The sequence below is a fragment of the Mobula birostris genome, chromosome 9 (assembly GCF_030028105.1).
Source record: "Mobula birostris isolate sMobBir1 chromosome 9, sMobBir1.hap1, whole genome shotgun sequence".
In the NCBI taxonomy this organism is placed as follows: Eukaryota; Metazoa; Chordata; class Chondrichthyes; order Myliobatiformes; family Myliobatidae; genus Mobula; species Mobula birostris.
The window spans coordinates 37,076,864-37,102,397 of record NC_092378.1 but is presented as its reverse complement, the minus strand read 5'-3'; the positions used below and the strand labels follow the sequence as shown (position 1 = coordinate 37,102,397).

The following is a 25,534-nucleotide window of genomic DNA, read 5'->3' as shown; positions in this document are numbered from 1 at the left end:
GTTGGAGTCTACTATTAAGGATGAGGTTTTGAGGTACTTGGAGACTAATGATAAAATAAGTCAATGTCAGCATGGTTTCTGTTATAGGAAATCTTCCCTGACAAATCTGTTCAAGTTCTTTGAGGAAGTAACAAGCAGGGTGGACAAAAGAGAGATGGTGGATGTCATTTACTTGGATTTTCAGAAGGTATTTGATAAGGTGCCACACATGAGGCTGCTTAACATGACAAAATCCTGTGACATTACAGGAAAGATACAGGCGTGGATAGTGGAATGGCTGACAGGCAGGAGGCAGCAAGTGTGAATAAAAGGGCCTTTTATAGTTGGCTACCAGTGACTAGTGGTGTTCCTCAGGGGTCAGTATTGGGACTGCTGCTTTTCACATTGTTTGTCAGTGATTTAGATGGTGGAATTGATGGCTTTGTGGTAACATTTGCAGATAGGTGAAGGGGTAGGTAGTGCTGAGGAAGCAATGTGATTGTAGCAGGACTGAAGACAAATTGGAAAAATGGGCAAAAAAAGTCTCAGGTGGAATACAGTGTTGGGAAATGTATGATAATGCATTTGGGTAAAAGGAAGAACAGTGTGGACTATTACCTAAATGGGGAGGTTCAAACATCAGAGGTTAAAAGGGACTTAGAAGTCCATGTGCAGGCCTCCCAGAACATTGATTTATAGGTTGAGTCTGTGGTAAAGGCAGCAAATGCAATGTTGCCATTTATTTCAAGGGGAATAGAATATAAAAGGAGATAATACTGAGCTTTTGTAAGACACTAGTCAGGCTGCACTTAGAGTATTGTCAACAGTTTTGGACCCCATATCTCAGAAAGGATGTGTTGTCATTGGAGAGAGTCCAGAGGAGGTCATGAGGACAATTCCGAGAATGAAGGGGTTAACATATGAGGTATGTTTGGCAGCTTTGGGCCTCTACTCACTGAAATTCAGAAGAATGTTGGGGGATCTCATTGAAACCTACCGAAATTGAAAGGTCTAGATAGGGAGGATGCGGAGAGGATGTTTCCTATGGTGGTGGTATCCAGAACTAGAGGGCACAGCCTCAAAATGGAGGGGTGACCCTTGAGAACAGAGATAAGGAGGAATATTTTTAGCCAGAGAGTAGTGAATCTGTGGAATGCTTTGCCACAGACTGCGGTGGAGGCCAAGTCTATGGGTATATTTATAGAAGAAGTTGATCGTTTCCTGATCAGTCAGGGCATCAAAGGATATGGCGAGACGGAGAAGACAGGTGTATTGGGTTGAGTGGGATCTGGGATCAACCATGATGGAATGGTGGAGCAGACTCAATGGGCTGAAAGGCCTAATTCTGATTCTATGTCCTATGGTCTAAATACTGGAAACCAAGTATACCATCATGTATTATCTTAGAGTACACTTAGTAGATGAACACTTTTCAGTCAGCAATAGAAAAATAGCCAGTGCTTTACAGACACTAGAACCATAACCACAGCAAAAAAAATACATCAACATTTTTAACAACAATATCAAGAGTAACAAACTGTAAAATTCTTTGTCTTATTTGACCATCAGGATGACATTTAAAAATCAAGAGTTTTGATACTTTTAACAAATCTTTGTTATTATTTTATATATCTTTGTCAATATGTAAAGAAAAATTTTGCATTTGTAAAGTAGTTTAAGTAGTTGTGTTGTTGGTTTGAAGTATATTTACATTACTGTACACAATTAATGAAAAACAAGCTCCCACAAATAGCAATCAAACAATTTGCTCCTCATTGATGATTTAATGTTGGCCAAGACTCCCCTCCCTTTCTACAAAACTGCACGATAGGCTTCGTTATCCACTGGAATGGATACCTCCTTGTGCAATTGGGTCTTCAGTTTCCTCATTTGCAGACCTTAGGTCAGTTCAGATTGGCAACAACATCTCCATTGAGCACATACAGTTGAAGTCAGAAGTTTATATACACCTTAGCCGAATACTTTTAAACTCAACATGAGGAATTCTGCAGATGCTGAAAATTCAAGCAACACACATCAAAGTTGCTGGTGAACGCAGCAGGCCAGGCAGCATCTCTAGGAAGAGGTACAGTTGACGTTTCTGGCCGGGACCCTTCGTCAGGTTAGTCCTAACGAAGGGGCTCGGCCCAAAACGTCGACTGTACCTCTTCCTAGAGATGCTGCCTGGCCTGCTGCGTTCACCAGCAACTTTGATGTGTGTTACTTTTAAACTCAGTTTTTCACAATTCCTGACATTTAATCCTGGAAAACATTCCCCGTCTTAGGTTAGTTAGGATCACTATTTTGAGAATGCGAAATGTCAGAATAATTGTAGAGAGAATGATTTATTTCAGCTTTTATTTCTTTCATCACTCTCCCAGTGGGTCAGAAGTTTACACACACTTTGTAAGTATTTGGTAGCATTGCCTTTAAATTGTTTAACTTGGGTCAAACATTTTGGGAGCCTTCCACTAGCTTCTCACAGTAAGTTGCTGGAATTTTGTTCCATTCCTCCAGACAGAACTGGTGTAACTGAGTCAGGATTGTAGGCCTCCTTGCTCGCACACGCTTTTTCAGTTCTGCGCACAAATTTTCTATCGGATTGAGGCCAGGACTTTGTGATGGCCACTCCAATACCTTGACTTTTTTATCCTTAAGCAACTTTGCCACAACTTTGGAGGTATGCTTGGGGTCATTGTCCATTTGGAAGACCCATTTGTGACTGAGCTTTAACTTCCTGGCTGATGTCTTGAGATGTTGCTTCAATATATCCACATAATTTTCCTTCCTCATGATGCCATCTATTTTGTGAAGTGCACCAGTCCCTCCTGCAGCAAAGCACCCCCACTACATGATGCTGCCACCCCCATGCTTCACGGTTGGGATGGTGTTCTTCAGCTTGCAAGCCTCACCCTTTTTCCTCCAAACATAACAATGGTCATTATGGCCAAACAGTTCAATTTTTGTTTCATCAGACCAGAGGCCATTTCTCCAAAAAGTAAGACCTTTGTCCCCATGTGCACTTGCAAACTGTAGTCTGGCTTTTTAATGGCGGTTTTGGAGCAGTGGCTTCTTCCTTGCTGAGCAGCTTTTCAGGTTATGTCGATATAGGACTCATTTTACTGTGGATAGAGATACTTGTCTACCTGTTTCCTCCAGCATCTTCACAAGGTCCTTTGCTGTTGTTCTGGGATTGATTTGCACCTTTCGCGCCAAAGTATGTTCATCTCTAGGAGACAGAATGCGTCTCCTTCCTGAGCAGTATGACGGCTGTGTGGTCCCATGGTGTTTATACTTGCGTACTATTGTTTGTACAGATGAACGTGGTACCTTCAGGCATTTGGAAATTGCTCCCAAGGATGAACCAGACTTGACATCATTTTCTGACTTCAATCCGATAGAAAATTTGCGGGCAGAACTGAAAAAGCATGTGCGAGCAAGGAGGCCTACAACCCTGACTCGGTTGCACCAGTTCTGTCTGGAAGAATGGAACAAAATTCCAGCAACTTCCTGTGAGAAGCTTGTGGAAGGCTACCCAAAACGTTTGACCCAAGTTATACAAATAAAAGGAAATGCTACCAAATACTAACAAAGTGTATATAAACTTCTGACCCACTGGGAAAGTGATGAGAGAAATAAAAGCTGAAATAAATCATTCTCTCTACTATTATTCTGATATTTCACATTCTTAAAATAAAGTAGTGATCCTAACTGACCTAAGACAGGGAATGTTTTCTAAGATTAAATGTCAGGAATTGTGAGTTTAAATGTATTTGGCTAAGGTGTATGTAAACTTCTGACTTCAACTGTATATGGGGTGCTGTTGCAGGATCCATCAGCAAGGGCCCCCCACCATCCAGGTCATGCTCACTTCTCGCTGCTGCCATCAGGAAGGTGGTAGGGGAGCATCAGGATACACACCACCAGGTTCAGGAACAGTTATTACCGCTCAACCAGAATCAGGTTTAATATCACCAACTTATGTCATGAAATTTTTTACCTTATCGGCAGCAGTACAATGCAATACATGATAAATATAGGAAAAATTCTTGACAATGACTTGTATTCACTCAGAATATTTGCAGCAATGATATAGCTAGAATAGAAAGAATGCTGAAATTGAAATTTACTTATCTCCTGTCACTTGCCCTGTATCAACCAAAAGTCATTAAAGGGGCCATAGTTCATCTCAGTTTGAAGTTCCAGTGGAATAAATATTCTCAGAGAAAACATGGGGTATTCAGCTGCCAGATAAGAACATACCTATTACTCCCCTTCATTGAAAACCATTTTTTTGGGTTCAAGAATTAATTCAACTAAGCAATTTAATTGAAACCTCACATAAAGAAATTAAAACAATTAATAAAAAACATGTGACTGAAATTGGAGTACTATATAATCTATGTAATCCTCTGCATCAACAATCACTCTACGATTATGGTCTTCCTTCTGCTGACAGCACACTCATCCATAAAGCACTCAACGTTAAGAAGGTTCAGCTAGGACATCTGGATTATTTATCAACACCCTAGCCGAATTACATAGTGTGTCCATATTGAGTGTTGGTTCTTCTACTCCTGGCTTATGAAATTTTTTCATCTGGACCTCCTTTTCATCCTCACATCTGGAGGAAGAATCATCCCATAAAACTATCAATAGCCGTTCAACCATCTCTCCACTGGGGCTTCCTTCTCAGTGATACATTTAAAATTCACAAGCAAGAACTTGCCTGTTCAGAGTAAGCTGAAGGTTTCTATGTTTTTGTTACATAAATAGCCACTTCCCTATTAATGCTGTGATGTTACACAGACTTCTCCAGATACAAGCACTTCTGATAGACACAAATGCTAGCCTTGTAGTGAACATAGAACAGCACAGTGCAGGTTCTTTGGCCCATGATGATGTGCTGATATTTTAACCTACTCCAAGATGAATCTAACCCTTCTCTCCCACATAGCCCTAATTTTTCTTTCATGCATGTGCATAACTAGGAGTCTCTTAAGTGTCCCTAATAGTAATTATCTGTACCACCACACCCAATATGCTCCATGCACTTGCTACTCTGTTAAAAAAAACTATCTCTAACATCTGCCCCATACTCTCCTCCATTTGCCTTTTTATGCCCTCTCAAAGTAAGTTTATCGTCAAAGTATATATATATGTCACCATATACAGCCCTGAGATTCATTTTGTTTTGGACATACTCAGTAAATCCAATATAGAATCAGTGAGAGACCACACCCAACAGGGCAGACAACCGGTGTGCAAAATACAACACACTGTGCAAATATAAAAGGAAAAAAAAATAATAATAATAATAAATAAGCAATAAATATCAAAAACATGAGATGAAGTGTCCTTGAAAGTGAGTCAGTAGGTTATGGGAATAGTTCAGTGATTGGGCAAATGAAGTTATTCCCCCTGGTTCAAGAGTCGAGGGTTAATAGCTATTCCTGAACCTGGTGGTGTGAATCCTGATGCTCCTGTACCTTCTTCCTGATGGCAGCAGCAAGAAGAGAGCATGACCTAGGTCGTGGGAGTCCTTGATGATGGAGGCTGCTTTCCTCTGACAATGCACTTTGGATAGATGTGCTCAATGGTGACACATTGGTGGATGTGCTCGGATTAGTGATTGCTGTTCTGGGAAAAAGGTGCTGGCTGTCCGCACCATCTAGGCCTCTTATCATCTTATACATCCTATACATCTCTGTCAAGTCACCTCTCATCCTCTTTCACTCCAGAGAGAAAATTCCTAGTTTGCTCAAGCTTTCCTCATAAGATGTGCTCTCTGGTCCAGGTAGCATCCTGGTAAATCTCCTCTTCACGCTCAAGCTTCTACATCCCTCCTATAATGAGGCAACCAGAACTGAACACAACACTCAGTGTGGTCCAACCAAAGTTTATAGAAATGCAACAATACCTCTCACTTTTGTACTCAATACGATGATGATGAAGGCTATATGCCTTCTTAACCACCCTATCAACTTACATGGCAGTTTTGAGGGATCCTACCACTAACCTTCCAAAGTGTATCACCTTGTACTTCTCCAGACTGTTCCATCTTACTAACACACCTTTCCTTCTTCAAATAAGTAATTCATAAAAATCACAAAGAGCAAGGCTCCCAGAAGAGATACCTGCAGAACCCCACTGGTCATCAAATTCCAGTTGGAATATGCTCCACTTACCATTACCCTGTGCCATTTGTTGGCAAGCTAGTTCCAAATCCACACAGCCAGGTTTCCCTGGATCCCATGCCTCTTATGGGATGTGTTGGTGTGTGGCCAAGTGGTTAAGGCGTTCGTCTAGTGATCTGAAGGTTGCTAGTTCAAGCCTCAGCTGTGGCAGTGTGTTTGTGTCCTTGAGCAAGACCCTTAACCACACATTGCTCTAGTGTCTGTGCGAGGAGTGGCGCCCCACACAGACTTCCAATCTGCGCCTTGTAAGGCATGAAAATGCCTGACGCAGGCCTCTCATGGTCTGAGTCGATGTTCCCCCCTTCCCCCCTCCCCATGCCTCTTAACTTTCTGAATGCACCTAATGATTTACTAAAATCCTTTTACACCACTTCCATTGCTCTACCTTTGTCAATTTGTTTTGTCACTTCCTCAAAAAATGTTAATTAGGCCTGAGAAGCACGACCTGCCCCTCACAAAGCCATGCTGACTTTCCCTAATCCGCATATGCTTCTTCAAATGCTTGCAATCCTCTCTCCAAGATTCCTCCCCAATAATTTGCCTACCACTGATGATAGACTCATTGATCATGTAAAAACACAAAGAAAATAATAACACAATTGAATCTATTTGTCTTATGATTAAGCAGAATGAAAATTTACTGTCTGAAGTTCAAGGGTCAAAGTACATTTATCATCAATATATATATCACACAGCCTTGAGATCCATCTCCTTACAAGCAGCCACAAAACGAAGAAACCCAACTGAACCCAATTAGAAAAAGACCGACAAACACCCAGTGTGCAGAGAGAACACCCCAGTATGCAGAGAGTTTAGAAGAACAAGGAAATCTCACTGGGCCGCTGAAAATTCTTACAGGGCTTGATAGGAATGATGCAGAGATACTATTTCCCTGTGTGGTGTGTGTATCTAAAGCAGCCCATCATAAGGAGGTTGGGAGGGCTGGGGATGCTCAGTTACTGTGCATATTCAACAGAGAGGTGGCAGTGATGTAGAGCTAGTAGACCTGCAGCTTCCACTCCAGTAATCTGGATTCAATTCAGAATTCCATTGATGTCTGTATGGAATTTATATATTTTCCCTATGACCACATGGGTTTCCATTAAGTGCTCTTGTTTCTTCCCAGATCCCAAAGACTATAGGTTGCTAGGTTAAGTGCCAACTATAGATTTCCCCTAGAGTGCAGAACCTGGGGAGATTAATGGGAATGTTTGGAGACTAAAAAAAAAACAGGATTAGTATGAATGAATGCTTGGTGGTCACCATGGGCTTGGTAGGGCATTAGAGATCAGTAGGGTTTTATATAGAGAGATTTAAGGGATGTGGGGTTAATGCACACAGGTAAAAGATCAGCTATAATCTTTTTGAATGGTAGAGCAGGGATGAAAAGTCAAACAGTCCACTGCTTTGTTTCTAATGTTTTGAATCCAACAGCACCACCCAAACCCACAACGTCTACCACTGAAAACAAGGGCAGCAGGCACATGGCAAAAGCACTAAATTACACACGACACTGAATTGGAAATATTAGACACAAGATAGGAACCAGTGTGGTTTCCTGCTGCTGGAGTCCATCCACTTCGAGTGCAACGTGTTGTGTGTTCAAAGATGCTCTTCTGCACACCACTGTTGTAACGTGTGGTTATTTGAGCTACTGTCCCCTTCCTGTCAGCTTGAACAGTCTGACCACTGTCCTCTGATCTTTCTCATTAACAAGCTGTTTCCACCCACAGCACTGCTTCTCACTGGATCGTTTTTTTTTTGCACCATTCTGTGTAAACCCTATTGACTATTCTGCGTGAAAATCCCAGGAATCCAACAGTTTCTGAGGTATTCAAGCCACTCAAGCGCCAATAATCATTCCATGGTCAAAGTCACTTAGATCACATTTCTTCCCCATTCTGATGTTTGGTCTAAACAACAACTGAACCACTTGACTTTGCCTGCATGCTTTTATGCATTAAATTGCTGCAATAAGATTGGCTGATTTGATATTTACACTAATGAGCAGGTGTACAGGTGTACCTAATAAAGTGGCCACTGTCCCTCAGTGAGATTGGTTCTAAATTTGGGAACTTTCCATCAGCATCGTGAGAATGGCTTTTACCAGGAAGACTGCTAAAGATTTGAATAAGCAGGGAGATCTGGAGGTTCAATTCCCTTAAAGCACAGCTACAAGTAGTGAAAGAGATGTGATAAGGATTTGGATTTAATAAATCTTTAGATTTCCAGCATCTATATGACACCCTCATCTACTCATCCCTTCCCACCGATCTCCCTCCTGGCACTCATCCTTGCAAGTGAAACAAGTGCAACACCTATCCCTACAACTTCTCCCTCACAACCATTCAGAGCTACAAACAGTAGTTCCAGGTGACGCGACACCTCGCCTGTGAGTCTGTCAGTGTCATCTACTGTATACGATGTGGCCTCCTTCACTTCAGTGAGACCCGGCATACATTAGGAGACTGCTTCATCAAGCACCTTTGCTCTATCTGCCACAAAAGGTGGGATTTCCTGTTAGGCACCATTTCATTTCGACTTCCCATTCTGACACATTGGTCCATGGCCTCCACTATCACAATGTGGTCATATTCAGGTTGGAGGAGCAAAACCTCATATTCCATGTGGGTAACCTCCAACCTGATGGCATAAAACCTAATTTCTCCCTTTCTCTTTTTCTGTTCCCCATTCTGGTCCACACTGTCCTCTTCTCCTCTCACCTGCCCATCACCTGCCTTTGGTTCCCCTCCTCCTTCCTTTTCTGGTCAACTGTCCTCTAATAGATAACTTCTTCAGCCCTCACCTCTTCCACCTATCACCTCCCAGCTTCTCACTTCATCTCACTCTCCCCACTCACACACCATTCCCCTCACCTATCACGTGCCAGCTTGATCTCCTTCCGTCCACCCAACCTCTTTGCCCCTTCCTTCCAGTCCTGATGAAGGATCTTGGCCCGAAAGCTTGACTGTTTATTTCTTTCCATAGATGCTGCCTGGCCTGATAAGTTCCTCCAACATTTTATGTAATACAAAAACAAAGCCATGATGGCAAACTCATGAAAAACAACATGCATATAAATAAGACATCATAGATTTACCAGACTACATCTGGCACAGGAAATTTTGAGTCATTGGGAAAGACTTCAGATGTCAGGTGTAGTTCTCATGAACCCAACAAAAGGAAAGTTCTGAATATTACACATTGTTTTGTTAAATGAATAGGGAAAAATCATTTCCTCTGGCGACAGAGTCAATGGCAACAAGCTATCACTTTCAAATTAGCAGTGAAGAGTTAGTAAAAGGCATGCAAGAAATCTTTTTACAATGGTGATTATAATCATTGAATGCTTAATGCAAAGAGTAGTTCAGGTTGAAACCATTTTATCTGTAAAGAAAAAAATGAATAAATATTTGACATAGAGCTTCCCTAATGAGAACTGGGCAAGGAAATTAGTTTTGCTCTAGCTGAAAACTGGCAGTAATTCAATGGCTTCCTCCTGTGCAGTAAGTATTTGTGTTTCTACAGATGTTCCATGGAAATTAAATACTGTACTAATAATGCTGATATGGCTCCATAATCTTTATTTTTGTTGAGTCATCATCATTGTTTTCTTAATGCTATCAACAGAATATAGAGCAGTACAGCATAGTACAGGTCCTTCAACTCACGATGTTGTGCTAACCTATTAACTTACTCCAAGATCAATCCAACCTTGCCTTCCTACATAATCCACCACTTTTTCTTTCATCCATCTAAGTGTGGTCTAAGCAAAGTTTTATAGAGCTGCAACATTACCTCATGACTCTTGAACTCAGTCTTCTGACCAATGGAGGCCATCACACCATACACCTTCCTAATCGCCCAATCAAATTGTCAACAACTTTGGGATACAGACCCTAAGATCCCTCTGTGCCTCTACAGTGCAAAGAATCCCACCATTAACACAGTACTCTCCCTTGAAATTCGATCTTCCAAAGCCCATCATATCACACTTCACTGGAGTGAACTCCATCTGCCTCTTCTCAGCCCAGCTCATCCTAAACATGATCCACAAGACACTAACCTTGTATCATCTGTAAACTTATTAACTCACCCTTCCACTTCACGTTCAACTTTCTCAGGTTCCCATGCCCTCTAACCTTCTGGATGAGCCTATCGTGGGTAACTTTGTCAAACACCTTACTAAAATCCATATGCACCACATCCACAGCTCAACTTCAGCAATTTGTTTTGTCATTTCCTCGAAGAATTCAATCAGGCTTGTGAGGCACCAGCTGACCATCTCAAAGCCATGCTGACTATCCCTCACCTGACTACACATCTCCTAATGTTCGTAAATTGTGTCTATAAGAATCTTCTCCAGTAATTTGCCCACAACTGATATAAGACTCATTAGTCTGTAATTATCAGGATTTTCCCCATTACCTTTCTTGATAAAAGGAATAACATTTGCCACTCTCCAGTCTTCTGGAACTATTCTTGTGGCCAGTGAGAACACAAAGATCATTAACAAATATGCAACAATCTCTTCCCTCATTTCCTGTAGTAACCTGGGGTGTATCCCATTCAGACCCAAGGACTTATTAATATTTAGCATGCAGACATAATTGAGAGGTACAGTTGTTGTTCAGACCAAAAATCAGAATGAGAAAGAAATGAGACATTGTCCATGGAACGATTATTACTGCCAGAGTGTGTGGTTCGAGTATCTCAGAAACTGATCTCCAGGGATTTTAATACACAACAGTTTCTAGAGTTGACAGAGAATGGTGCGAAAAACAAAAAAAATGCAGAGAGTGGCAATCCTGTGGGCAAAAAGGCCTTGTTAATGAGGTTAAAGGAGAATAGCTAGACGATTCAAGCTGACAGTAACTCAAATAACCATGCTTTGCAATAGTGGTACAGATTCAGATTTAAAAGTAACTCCTCTAAAAGGCAGGGATATTTATCTACAGCCACCAAAAAGTGACTTCTTTTACAGAAGGATATCTCTGAACCCACAGCACATCAAATTTTGAAGTGGATGGGCAATAGCAGCAGAACACCATGAGCATACACACAATGGCTACTTCATTGGATGTTGTCACTGATCAATTGGACTCGAGCATACACACATTTACTCCTCAATCTTATTTTACTTGTGCACAAGGAAAACAGCATGGCCCCTGTCACCGCTCTGAAGCAAAGACAGAAAAATTATATTTTTGTACAGTACTGAATTGGCTTATCAATGATGGGTATTGGTAAACTGTTTATATTTGATTTTCTTACTTGCAAGATCAATCGCCAGTCACAATAGATGTTAAAAAGTCAAAAGAAGCTACAAGCTGACAACCGATGCTACTTTGAAGTTAGTAGAGTAGTTGTCCCTTAGTGTGTTCTGTATTCTTCAGGTATATTCTCATATCGTTTGTAACCGGCATCCCTGGATATGTAAAGGGGAGCTACATTCTTCAATGACGTTTCTAGGAAAGGTTTCACTTCAGAGGCCCCGCTTGTCTGGGTTGGTTACACACTGCCCGGGCTTTGCTTTCCTGGACACATTACTGCACACTGATACAGGAGGTACCTCTAATAAATGGCCACTGAGTGTATGCAACTTACTTATTTGAAATGATTTGGTTTGCTTTATTTCCTATTGGCAAAACAAATTGTTTGTGTCCAAAGCTTTTATATATTAATGTAGAACTGCGGAACAGCAGAAGTTCTTAGAGATAAGAGTAGAATGCACCATACTGGGTGACTTTTGCAAAGCTACCCAAAAATTGGCAAGTGATGGCTTACGTACTTTCTGATAATAAACAAAAGACAACTGACTCGCAATGGTTGTTTGTGCAACAATGTGAACTCAGTATTTGGCATTTCTGTACTAAGCATCAAATAGCTCACAATACCTATAAACGTCAGAAGTCCAAGTTATTGGCAAAACTACTAGGTGCCACAAGATGCTCTGTATGGTAGGTGATTATCATGAAGAGTGACCTTGTAGCTCCAGTCTGTTCTCCCGGTAAATTACCACACCTGCTTTCCCTAGATTACCTCTCAGTGAAATACTAACCACGCTTCTTGCCATACATTCCACATCAGATGGGATCTGGCATTTGCAGGCTAGTACTAACAGGCTATATTGCACTCCATTTTAAAGTGACATATAAACCAAAACACATGGGCAGGATTAGAGTTATACAGAATGGGGGACAGGTCTTTCAAATGCATGGCTAAGCATAGCTCAAATTTTACCAACACATTACTGTTGGTAAAACTTAGATAGCTTTGAGCGGTGTGCAGAAGGGAGACAGATCAGCTGGTTGAGCAGTGTCTCAACAACAACCCCACATTCAACGTCATCAAGGAATTTGATTGTAGGCTTCAGGAAGGGGAAGTCAGGAGAACACAACCCAATCCTCATTGAGGGGTCAGTGGTGAAGAGAGTGAGCAGCTTCAAGTTCCTGGATGTCAACATCCCAGAGAACCTATCCTGGACACGATATATTAATGTAATCAAGAAGGCATGCCAGCAGCTCCACTTTATTAGGAGTGTTGAAGAGATTTGGAATGTCTTACAAATTTCTGTATGGTGGAGAGCATTTCGACTGCTTTCATCACAACCTCATATGGAGGCTCCAAATCACAGGATTGTAAGAGGCTGCAGAAGGTTATAGATTTGGTTAGATCCATCACAGACACAAATCTTCTCAGCACTAATAACATCTTCCAGAGGCAATGCTTCAAGAAGGCAACACTCATCACCAAGCACCCTCACCATCCAGGACATGTCATCTTCTCACTACTGTCATCAGGGAAGAGTTACAGGAGCCCGAATACCCACACTCAACAATTTTAGGAACAGCTTCTCCCCATCAGATTTCTGAATGGTCCATGAGCACTACTTCATTATTCAGAAGTATTCAGAACAGCACACAGAATTGCCTTTTTGCTCTCGTGGTGATATTCTGTATTTCCTACCTGGACTTCTTATAGGTCTTCACAGCCACAGACCTAGCCTTCAGCAGACTGTGAACCTCCTGTTTCATCTCATCCATGTGATACCTTAAGTTCAGTGATCCCCAGAGTTTTTAATATGTTAAATTATTAAAAATTATAGTTCCCATTTTCTGTTCTATATTCTTCTAGGTGTCAATGTGAACACCTCTTAAATGGACCACACCCTTTTACTGGGGAGAGGGGGATTTGCCTCAAACAAAAGCATTGCATATCAGAGATATGTCTAAATGGTGGCAGTTAACACAGAAACAAATACTTAATTTGCACCCATGAGTATTGTCTCATATTTCACCTAAATGCTAAATTTCAACAATAAAGCTGCACTTATCTCAAGCTGCAACATGGATCTTCAACTTAGATTTTTCACAAAACTTGGAATAAAAAGCGATGCAAGGACATTCATCCCAATCTCTTTATAAGGAAGCATGGCATCAAAGGGACAATATATTAATGAAAAAAGGGATATAAATTCAGCAGAAAAAGTGCAGAGAGTGAAATAGTTTGCTATTATATTTGCTTACTTTTATGATATCAATGATATTTGGTCACTACCCATGAAGCACACGTCTCCTCAGGATAGTGAATATTAACAAACAGCAAAAAAAGAGAGATATGATATCTCTTCTTTCAGTTAGTCCTGACGAAGGGTCTCAGCCCGAAACGTCGACTGTACCTCTTCCTATAGATGATGCCTGGCCTGCTACGTTCCACCAGCATTTTGTGTGTGTTGCTTAATATCACTGGCATATGTCTTGTAAATTTTAACTTCCTGTCAGCAATACAATCCATGATATTGAAAAAAATGGAATTACAGTAAGTATATATGTATATTAAATAGTTAAATTAAAATAAGTAAACCAAAAAGAGAAATAAAAAGTGTGGTAAGGTAGCTTTCATGGGTTCAATGTCCATTTAGAAATCAGATGGCAGAGGGGAAGAAGCTGTTCCTGAATCACTGATTGTGTGTCTTCATGCTTCTGTACCTCCTTCCTGATGGTAACAATGGGAAATGGGCTCGTCCTCTTTTGTGTGATAATTACTGTTTGCAAGGTTTCTATCACTCAATTTATCTTATCATCGGGAAAGACTTTCCTCCTCATTCCCAAACGTCCTATACTCATTACATACTTTGTTATGTTTTATTAAAGCAGGAAATAATGGAAAATAATCTTGTGTTTATGCATTGCCTTTCTCATTGTAAAATGTGTTTAAGTACATTGAGAAGTAAATCCTTGTAATAACTCCAACCTAATTGCCCAGCTGCATAGAAGGGTTCTGCAAGAAGTGAATGATCTGGTTATTGGGTAATCTACATCTTATCTGGTTAGTTTAAGAATAAATATTGACAAGGATCCTGGGGAAATAAAAATCACATACACTACAATTATAGTAGGGGACCTTTTTGAGCAGGGACCAGAGCCAGTAAAAATTTGGTCGGGCTGTAAAATCAGTTATTAAATCCCTGGGGTTAATTTCATGCTACTGATCAAGATAAGTTTCACGTCCAGCTTTCTCAGAGCTTTGCTGAAATATCAGTCAAATTCTTGGAATGGAGAAATTAAGCAATAATTGCCTGACTCAGTGTGACAGACCTGGGCTGAGTGAATGGAAAGAGGCTTTAATGCAGTTTGAACTCCGAGCCTCTATCTGAGTCATTACTTATTTTAATTTATGCAGAAATAACAGCGGTGCGAGGTTTCCAATTGAAACGCTCCAGATGTCTTTAGTTTGCCCAGAATAAATTTAAATCGCTTTATACTAAACATGTGACTTTTTTTTAAAAGGGTCAGTGGAAGAAATATGAAGATTCTATTTTTAGTAATTAGTTCAAACCCTGTGATCAATCTGTTCCGTAACAGGAAGTGAACTCTTCTCCAAACTATGTTCAGAGCAAGGTGCAATGCTAACTCCTAGAACATTTTCTTACTGTTCTTTTTAAGGAAACCATGACAGGAACACTTACACCCTGTTGCGTTTCACACTTGCTGCCTGAGTATTAGACCTGCTGGAAACCTCTTAGTTCTAAATTTAAGTTTATTTTTCGATTAAACCTGTTGCCAGTGTCATTTTCAACTCGCCCCTCACCAAGTCATCTTCCTGAAGGCAGCAGAGATTAGCTCACGCAGCCGGATTTGGAGCCCAGTGCGTTGGGAGGGAGGGAGTGTGTGGAGGGAGAGGATGTGCAACTGCTACGTGTAACTCTCCCTCCGCCCCACTCTAGGTTGGTGCTGAATTGCCAGTCACTAGAATGTGTAATCCAGTTGAAAGTAGCCTTTGAGATTAGTGATTTTTTTTGAAGTTGCACAAATTCTGATGAAATTTTCACGACTGTTGAGCTGGTTTTGTCTGAGAGCGCCACTTTTTGCGGGACCAACTTAACTCTGGAATCGAAAGGCTTTTCTCTGCACTAAGCCCTCAGAACAAAATCCTTTCCCTCTCCCTCCCCATTACTCCCGCCGAGCCCGGTTCTGCACTAACCATGAGGAATTTCCGCAGGCCGAAGTTCATGAGTTCGCCCAGCCTCTGCGAGCTGGGCAAGAGCGAGCAGGCGGCCTTGGAGGAGCGAGGGACCCAGCAGAGACGCGCCGGCTCCAACGCCACCTGGAACAGGTAGAAGGCTGCGCGCCGCCCCGGCACCGTCTAACCTCGGTCAATGTTCAAGTCAAACTCCGCACCACGCGATTCCGTCTCTCGCATTCGGTTCGTATCCTGTCGGGGGTGGGTGGGAGAGGGGAGCTACTCTAACCTCACCAGTCCGATAGGATCGGCTACAGCGCTTGTCTCCGTCGCCATTCAAGTCACCAGAGAGCAACGTTGATAGGAACATCAGACCATTGATCCTACAGATATAAACTAAATCCGCCCCCCCGCCCCGAATGTCATATAACTCAGCCCCGTACACGTGGAAGTTCAGCCCCATTCATAATCCCCCCCCCCCCCACCCTCGCCTTCCCAAAGGTGCCTCACCCCGGAGTTTGTCCCTAATCGTTCAAGTTCTTGGTGTTTCAGTCCAAATGTGGCCAGGCTCACTGGATGGCGGCAGACCTTCATCGCCCTGGGAGGGCAACATTTAATGTCGAGGAGGTGGTCAAGTGTCAGCGTTGTTTATTACTGAGAAATAGCTGCAAAGGAGCGGCTGAATTGCTCGTATGCAACAAGGTTTTAATCCGCTTACATGTTTAAGTAGTAATAATTACCATGAAGGTGTAAAAAAAAATTAATGATTCGTAGAATACTGTACAATTTTGTCATAACGTTTGTTGGAAACTTGCCCCCTGAAGCTCTTCATGTGGATTTTAACAGTGAGGCGAAAAGAAATTACCAAATACAGCAAATCATAAACACAAGAAATTCTGGAAATCCAAAACAAAACACACAGAAAATACTGGAGGAACTCAGCCGGTCAGGCAGCATCTGTGGAAATGAACAGTATTCCTTTCTGGCCGAGACCCTTCTTCAGGATTGGAAAGAAAGGGAGAAGACGCCAGCATAAACAGTTTGGGGGAGAGGGGATAGCTAGGAGGTGATGGATGAAGCCAGGTGGGTGGGACAGGGCTGGAGAGGAAGGAATCTGATCAGAGAGGAGGTGGACCAAAGGAAGGGAAGGAGGAGGGGCACCAGGGGAGGTGTTAGGCAGGTGATTCTCTTGTGCCACCATGTTCTTCAGGGACCTTATATTCCTCTTGGGTAGCCTTCAACCTGATGGCATGAATATCAATCTCTCCTGGTAAAACAAAATCCCCCCTCCCCTCTTCTGTTCCCCACTTTGGCCTCTTACCTCTTCTCACCTGCCTATCCCCACCTCTTGTGCCTCTTCTTCCCTTTCTCCAATGGTACACTCTTCTCTCCTATCAGATTCCTTCCTCCTCAGCCCTTTACCTTTCCCACCTGCCTAGCTTCACCTGTCGCCTTCTAGCTTTCCTCCTCCCCCTTCCCCCACCTTTTTTTATTCTGGCATCTTGCCCCATCCTTTCCAGTCCTGAAGGAGGGTCGCGGCCCAAAACCTGGACTGTTTGTTCATTTCCATAGATGCTTTCGGACCTGCTGAGTTCCTCCAGCATTGTGTGTGTTTTGCCAAAGACAGCAAGTTTCCCCAGATGCTGCTTTGAAATTAGCTTCAATATGAGAGGAATTTTATAAAACTCTGACATAAAAGGTAAAGGCAGACCTCTTTACGGCCTTGGATGCTTGTGAGGAATATTCAAAGCCCTTCAAAGAAAATGGAGTGTTGCTTGAATAGTCTTGCTAATCTTTTAAACATCTGGTTATGCCAGTCTTTTAACAGTAATACTCAGTCATCCTTTGGAGCTTGCTATATAGTTCTTAATAAACAAAATGACCTGTACTTCAACACAGAGTTGGCAGCCACCATGCCACCTCCTTGATTCACCATGAGATTAATTAAATTGGAATCAGAAGGCGGCAAATAATTTATGAGCAAGCGAAATTTAATCCAAGTAAAAGTGCTGCCAACTTGATATGTAAACATCAGTCAGTTTACCAATGTGGTCAACTGAATGTATCAAATTAGTTTTGATCTATATGAATGTTGAACAGCTTCCTTTCTTTAATTTCCAGCATACAGAACGCCGTGATTGCTGTGTTCCAGCGGAAAGGTTTACCTGATAATGAACTTTATAATCTCAACGAGGGGGTCAGGTAAGCAGAAGACAAAGAGTTCTGTATTGTTGAAATCATTCAGTTGAGCATACCTGTATTAAGGAGGGCTCAGGAAACTAATCCCATGGGGAACTAGATGCACTGGTTACATTTGAATTGCTTTTTAATGGTTGATAAATTAAGTTTATGGGAAGGGTAATAGAGTGCCTTTCATAACATCATAGTGACTCAGCCAAGGTCATTGTCACTTGCACAGGTAAACATATGCACAGGTGCAATGAAAAGTTTGCAGCAGCATTACAAACACGTAACATTAGAGATACCACTTTTGCAAAAATTGCATAAATTATACAGAATAATACAAGAAAGAACACCATTCGAACAAAGACCATTGAGGTGGAAGATGGTCATAGTGTTGCTACACTGAGGTAGTATTAGGATTGTACAAGTTAGTTAAACCAGTGGTTGAAGAGAAGTTACTTATCTTGAACCTGGCGGTGTGGGACTTCAGACTTCTGTACCTTTCCCCTTATAGTAGCTGTGAGAAGGTGGTATGGCCAGGATGGTGGAGATCTTTGATGATCAACGTCACATTCTTGAGGTAGTGTCTCATTTAGACATGCTCAATGATTAGGAGGGACGTGCTTGTGATGGAATGGGTTAAGCCTACTTTTTTTCCACAGCTACTTACACTCCTGTGCATTCAGATTGCTGTACCAGACCATGATGCAAGCAATCAGGATACTTTCAACATTGCATTTGTAGAGGTTTGTTAGTGTTTGGTGACATGAAAGTAACAATGCTGTCATATCTTTCTTGTGATTGCATCTATATGCTGGGCCCAGGACAGGTCCAATACGTTAATATGCAAGAGCTTAACGCTGCTGACTCTCTCCATCACTGACTTGTCTGATGCATATTCACACTCTTTTCAACAATAGTCCTTCAGTTTTCCTTACGTTGAGCGAGGGCAATATTGTTGTTGTGGCACCACACGACTAGGGGTCCTGAATTGTGATTCATTAGCACCTGTGAATCATCCAACAACAGGCATTTATAACTATTTCCCAGGCTTTGATAGACCACTATTTACAAGCCTAATAACTGATTTTCTTTGTGCTTCTGGTTATAAGGACTGATCACCATTCTTGGAGGGGAATAAACAGTTGATGTTTTGGGCCAAGGGCCTTCTTCATGATCTTGATAAAGAGCTTCGCCCAAAACTTTGACTGTTTATCCCTCGCCATAGATGGTGCCTGCCTTGCTGCGTTCCTCCAGCACTTTGTATGTGTTGCTCGAGATTTCCAGCATCTGCACAATCTTTTATGATCACTTGCTCTTACTTGTTTGAAATTGTGGCTAATTCTCAGATTATGGATGCTTCACGGCAATAATCTTGCAGGCTGTCAGGCTTCTTTTTCCTAGTTTTTCCTGCTAGTGTGAGGGTCTGCAAAACGTTAGCACTTCAACTAAATGACAACTTAATAAAATTCACTAAAATGTTTACAAACTAGTGGCCCATCAGAAGACAGCTTAATTCTATCCATTGCTACCCTGCAGCTACATTTAAAACAATGTTTACTAGATATTACTAGTTTCTAGATGTTTACTAGATACCCAGGGCTGTATGCCCAGTCCACTGCTGTTCACTCTGCTGACCCACGACCGTGCAGCAACACGCAGCTCGAACCACATCATCAAGTTTGCCGATGACACGACCGTGGTGGGTCTCATCAGCAAGAACGACGAGTCAGCATACAGAGAGGAAGGTGCAGCGGCTAGCAGACTGGTGCAGAGCCAACAACCTGTCTCTGAATGTGAACAAAACAAAAGAGACAGCTTCTTTCCAACTGTGATAAGACTGCTGAAGGGATCCTGACCTGGATCTGGGCCGTACCCTCCAAATATCCGGACCTGCCTCTCGGTTCTTTTGCACTACCTTACCTTCCCTTTTCTATTTTCTACTTATGACTTATAATTTAAATTTTTAATATTTACTATCGATTTGTACTCCAGGGAGCACGAAGAGCAGAATCAAATATCACTGTGATGATTGTACGCTCTAGTATCAATTGTTTGGCGACAATAAAGTATGAAGATGGTTGTTGACTTCAGGAGAGCACAGAGCGACCACTCTCTGCTGAACATTGACGGCTCCTCCATTGAGATCGTTAAGAGCACCAAATTTCTTGGTGTTCACCTGGCAGAGAATCTCACCTGGTCCCTCAACACCAGCTCCATAGCCAAGAAAGCCTAGCAGCGTCACTACTTTCTGCGAAGGCCGAGAAAAGTCCGTCTCCCACCCTCCCATCCTCACCACATTCTACAGAGGATGTATCAAGAGCATCCTGAGCAGCTACATCACTGCCTGGTTTGGGAATTGTACCATCTCGGATCGCAAGACCCTGCAGTGGATAGCAAGATCAGCTGAGAAGATCATCGGTGTCCCTCTTCCCACCATTACAGACATTTGCACTACACGCTGCACCCGCAAAGCTAACAGTATTGTGAAGGACTCCACGCACCCCTCATACAAACTCTTCTCCCTCCTGCCATCTGGCAAAAGGTATTGAAGCATTCGGGCTCTCACAACCAGACTATGTAACAGTTTCTTCCCGCAAGCCATCAGACTCCTTGATACCCAGAGTCTAGACTGACATCTACATCATTTATTATTATATTGTAATTTGTCCTCTACTGTGCCTATTGTCTTGTTTATTAATTATTATACTGCCCTGCACTGTTTTGTGCACTTTATGTAGTCCTGTGCAGGTCCGTAGTCTAGTGCAGTTTTTATGTTGTTTTACGTAGTCCAGTGTAGCCTTCTGCTGTCTCACATAGTCTAGCGTAGTTTTGTGTTGTTTCATGTAGCACCATGGTCCTGGAGGAACGTTGTTTCGTTTTTACTGTGTACTGTACCTGCAGCTTGTGGTCGAGATGACAACAAACTTGACTTGATGTTGATCAGAAGAGGAACAATTAACTTTGTGGTCCCATTGCACTGCAAGTTGTCATGGGTTATTTGACATTGACGAGAGCGGAACATGAAACTGTCCACAGAGATTTCACAAGAAGTGGCAGTATTTTAGACTGCTTAAAATATTAGAATTTTATCAAAGACAGCATGACATCAAAAGAGAGGACATACTATTTTGTAAATTTACCATGAAACTAGAGGACTGGGAAGTTTAAAAACCGGCAGAAAACAATTAAAAAAAACAATAAGGGGAGCAAGTATAAAGGTAAGCTAGCTAATAATATTAAGGAGGGGGAATGTCGACTCAGACCATGAGAGGCCTGCGTCGGGCATTTCCATGCCTTATAAGGCTTAATAATATTAAGGAAGTTACAAAAAGTTTTTTCAGATCCAGAACAAGTGAAGGGCAGATGTGAGTGGACCTCAGACCGCTGGTAAATGCAGCTGGATAAATAATAGAGGAATGGTGGATAAACTGAATAAGTACTTTGTCACAAACTGAGAGAGGATCTGCAGATGCTGTAAATCCAAGCAACACACACAAAATGCTGGAGGAACTCAGCAGGCCAGGCAGATGAGTACTTTGTCATTTATTACAGTGGAAGACCCCAGAAACATACCAGCAATTCAGGAGAGTCGGGCAGAATACAGTGCATTTGCTATAAATAAGAAGAGATTACTAAGTGTGTCTAATTGTTGTTACTAGGAGGCACAGTAAGGTACTATTACAGCACCAGTGACTTGGATTCAAGTTCGTATGTTCTCGTAACTGTGTGGACTTATTCCAAGGGCTCTGGTTTCCTCCCACACTCCAAAGACATACAGGTTTGTCACATGGGTGCAACTGGGCAGCACAGGCTTGCTATGCCAAAGGGCCTGTTACCCTGTAGCATCTCTAAATAAAATTACAAATTAGGAGAAGGTTCTTGGGAGCTTGAAAGCCACCTAGACTAAATAGATCATACTCCAGGGTTCTGAAGGAGGTAGCTGAAGAAATTAGGGAGGCATTAATAGTGAACTTTCAAGGACCACTAACATCAGGAATGGTTCCAGAAGGCTGGAAAATGGCCAATAGCACTCATCCTTTAAGAAGGGAGGGAGGTAAATGACTGAAAATTATAGGCCTTATCTCAGTGATTGGTACAATTTTAGAGTCCATGAGTAAGAATGAGGTTTCGGGGCGCTTGGAGGCACGTGGTAAAATAGGCCAAAGTCAGCATGGTTTCTATAAGAGGAAATTCTGCCTGACAAATCTGCTGGAACTCTTCGAGGAAGTAACAAGCAGGATAGACAAAGGAGAGTCTGGATGTCATTCACACCACTGATTCTTGTCAAAGTGCCACCCATGAGGCTGCTAAACAAGAGAGAAGCCCGTGGTATTGCAGCAAAAGTACTAGCATGGATAAAGGACTGGTTGACTAGCCTATGACAAGGAGTAGAAATAAAGGGGACCTTTTCTGATTGGCTGTTGGCGATTGGTGTTGGATATGCTATTTAATGATCTTGATAGTTTTGTGGCTAGGTTTGCAGATGATACAAAGATAGCTGGAGGGTCATGTAGTGTGGAGGAAACAGAGTCTGCAGAATAGATAAAGAAGTGGCAGATAGGATACAGCATGGGGAGGTGTATAGTCATGCTAGAAGGAATAAAGGCATAGACTGTTTTCTAAATAGGGAGAGAATTCAGAAATCAGAGGTGCAAAGGGATTTGGGAGTCCTAGTGCAGGATTCCCTCAAGGTTATCTTGCAAGTTGAGTTGTTAGTAAGAAACCAAATGCAATATTAGCATTCATTTCAATTTAAAATATAAAGGCAAGAATATAATGCTATGGTTCTATAAGACTTTGATCAGACCACATTTAGAATATTGTGACCAGTTTTTTTGGTCCATATCTTTGGAAGAATGTGCTGGGGTTGGAGAGGGTCCAAAGGAGGTTTATGAGAATGATCCCAGAGATGAAAGGGTTAATACATGTAATGGCTCTGGATGTGTATTCACTGGAATTTAGAATTATGGGGGGCGGGGGGAATCTCATTGAAATTTATCGAATATATATAATATGTGCCAAAGACTTTTGCACAGTACTGTATGAGTGAGTAGGTTAGGGGCTTGCTGTGTTGGCGCTGGAGGCCAGGAAACACTTGCGAAAGTATCTGGTTAATATTCCGCACCCACCCAACATTTTTTAAAAAAGAAAACAGATGGTCTGGTCATTCATGTTGCTGTTTGTGGGAAATTGCTATCTACATTTCATTGCTCTATTTCCTGCCCTGGAGTGATAACTCCCAATCAACAGTTGCTTGGCTGTAAAGAGCCTCGAGGTGCCCTATGTTGCATGAATGTACATAAAAGGAAAACTGCAGATGCTGGAAATCTAAAATCAAAAATGCTAGTCAGGCTACATCTGTGAGAAAAGAAACTAAAGTTAATGCTTTACGTTATTTTTCTATTCTGTTGGATGGATAGATTTGCATTTATATATTTTTACCAAATGGAAAAGTAAAAACCTACAAATTCAAAATAATCAAATAGTTTTGTTTACAATCAGTATTTTAAAAGCTTCTTCACAATCTAACTTACTGCTAATGATCATCCACAAGAATACATAAAGGCGCATAACCTGATATCAAAAGCATTGTATGGTTTTGGCAAAAGTTCCGTTTGAGATTAATATGATGTAGACTAGCTATTTAGTTTTAACTTGTCTATGGTAAAGGTGTAAGCTCTTTCTCTAAAACACCCTGTGACTGAAATGCTTGGAAAAATAGGCTCCAAAACAAAAGTGTTGATAAAGAAAATATAGCAAAAGTTGAATGTTTCACATAACAGCGATAAGAAGCAGAAATGATGTAGAATAATGACTGGATGCTTTGTCCAAAACTATGTGCAACCTAGAACACACACAAGTTGAGTAAGATTCTCAATTGTCCTTCACCTCGTATACAATTAGTTTTAAATGAGTTTCAAATGAAAACAGAAAATGCTAAAAATATTCATTGTCAGATAGCATCAGTGCACAGAGAAACAGTCTGTATTTCAAATCAATGACACTTCATCAGAGTGCTGCAAGCTCAAGGATGCATTGCTGAAGTATTCTTGACCTTAAATGCTGGTCTTTCTGCCCACATGCTGTCTGCAAAGTGTCTTGACTTAGATTTCCAGCATTTGCAGCTTTTGCTTCATTTTTTAAAAAATTACGTTTTTTTTAATCAATGTTTCTAAATTGTATTTCTAATTTGTGTGGCATTTAAGTTTTCACCTTATTAAACGCTGTCTTCAATTACGCCATCAATTAATTCAATTTCAGATCACAGATTGGGGGCAGGGATATTCAGTTTAAATCTAACCAATCTGTTGGGAGTCTGACACGATCAAGTACTATGCTGATTTTACGCAGCCATCCATTTTGATCACCAGTGTACTTAAATTGACTCCTTGATGTCACCATTGTCACTACCTCTGAGTTAAAGTTTATTCTTCTGTACAAACAATGTGCTGCTCCCAAACTCAAAAGTACTGCTGATTTTACCACAGATGTCTCACATGATTCTTCTGTGACCTTGCTGGTTAAGAGCAGTTATGTGCTGTGGGTTCCTGCCAGCTGGTGACCTCAGGATAACACCGATTCTCTAGTCTAAATAATCATTCCCTTCATCCCCAATGAAGATAGCAGAGTTTGTCATCGAAACGTTCATTAAAATCAATACTTGTACCCGAGAGGTTATTAATCATACTCTTTTTCATTTCTTTCTGCAGGCAGTTGTTGAAAACTGAGCTTGGATCTTTCTTCACAGAGTATCTTCAGGTCGGTATCTTTTGTTCCTCTATCACTCCTCCGAAAAGATTCTGCATAAATTTGGATGTTTTTTCTTTGTCTCAAACACAGAAGTGAACTGAAATAGGCTGTACATATGTTTTTGCCTGAGGGTGAGGAGGAAGTCATGGGGGGAGGGGGGGTGGTTGATGGGCTGTCAAAGTTTGAGCAATGAACCAATAATTTTGAGTTGGTCCTTGTCTTAAAGTTATCATGTTTCGAGCTCCTTCACTTAGCTTCGGTATATATTTTGTATATAAAATTAGGATGAAGAAGTGAAACGCTCTGGGGATTTGGGAGGAAGTATGTTCTCTAGTAAGTCTCAGCATAGATCCTGTATGGAAACTGGTGCAGGAACCGGCTATTCTTCTAATCAACGATATTTTGTGAGAAAAGAAGTAGTCTACAATTTACTTTGTGTTTCCTCAGGTTTTTTTTTATCATTTTCTCTCTAGCCAGTAGTGATTATCCAGAAGGACACGTTTTTCACAATACTGAATATTTTGTAAAGTTACTTCAGTCTTGTGCAGTGCATTCTGCAAGGTCCATTTCAGATTTATCACAAGGAGTGGTTACAACAGGAAGCGTCCATTATAAATGTGGTTTTGTTGGAGGCATCAGTTCTGACCACAACACTGCCTTTTCTGGTCACTTACCTGGTCTGCCATTGGATTTCCATTTCTGCAACGCCTTGTTGATCTTATTTCCAATTTATCTTGTGAACAGGATTCCATTCTGTTCTCCCATTTTCTCATACAACTAACTATTCTAATTCCCTCTGCTGCTTCCCTTTGCTTTCCCATCTTTGGTAAACTCTCTCAATGCAAAATACTGGTATACCATGTTTTCTGCATGTCCCACTGACCCATTATTCCCTGAGCTTGTTCCCTTTATTGAATCCGAGATCCCAATAAATCAGGTAAAACTCTGAGCTATAA

At 41.5% G+C, this 25,534-nt stretch overlaps 1 protein-coding gene across 4 annotated transcripts in view; it reads left to right on the top strand.

Annotated features, from left to right (window-relative positions):
• Nucleotides 1-25,534, top strand: part of LOC140202680 (proline-rich protein 5-like) — a 134,836-nt gene that overhangs the window by 27,818 nt on the left and 81,484 nt on the right. For 2 of the 4 annotated variants that reach the window (XM_072267834.1, XM_072267832.1), the window contains 3 exons: nucleotides 15,681-15,794; nucleotides 17,763-17,843; nucleotides 24,539-24,587. In XM_072267834.1, coding sequence (XP_072123935.1) covers nucleotides 15,691-15,794; nucleotides 17,763-17,843; nucleotides 24,539-24,587 — 234 coding nt within the window. In that variant the 5' untranslated portion in view covers nucleotides 15,681-15,690. Of the gene's footprint in view, nucleotides 1-15,116; nucleotides 15,795-17,762; nucleotides 17,844-24,538; nucleotides 24,588-25,534 lie in introns of those variants that run through there. The other 2 variants (XM_072267833.1, XM_072267831.1) reach the window with 2 other exon arrangements.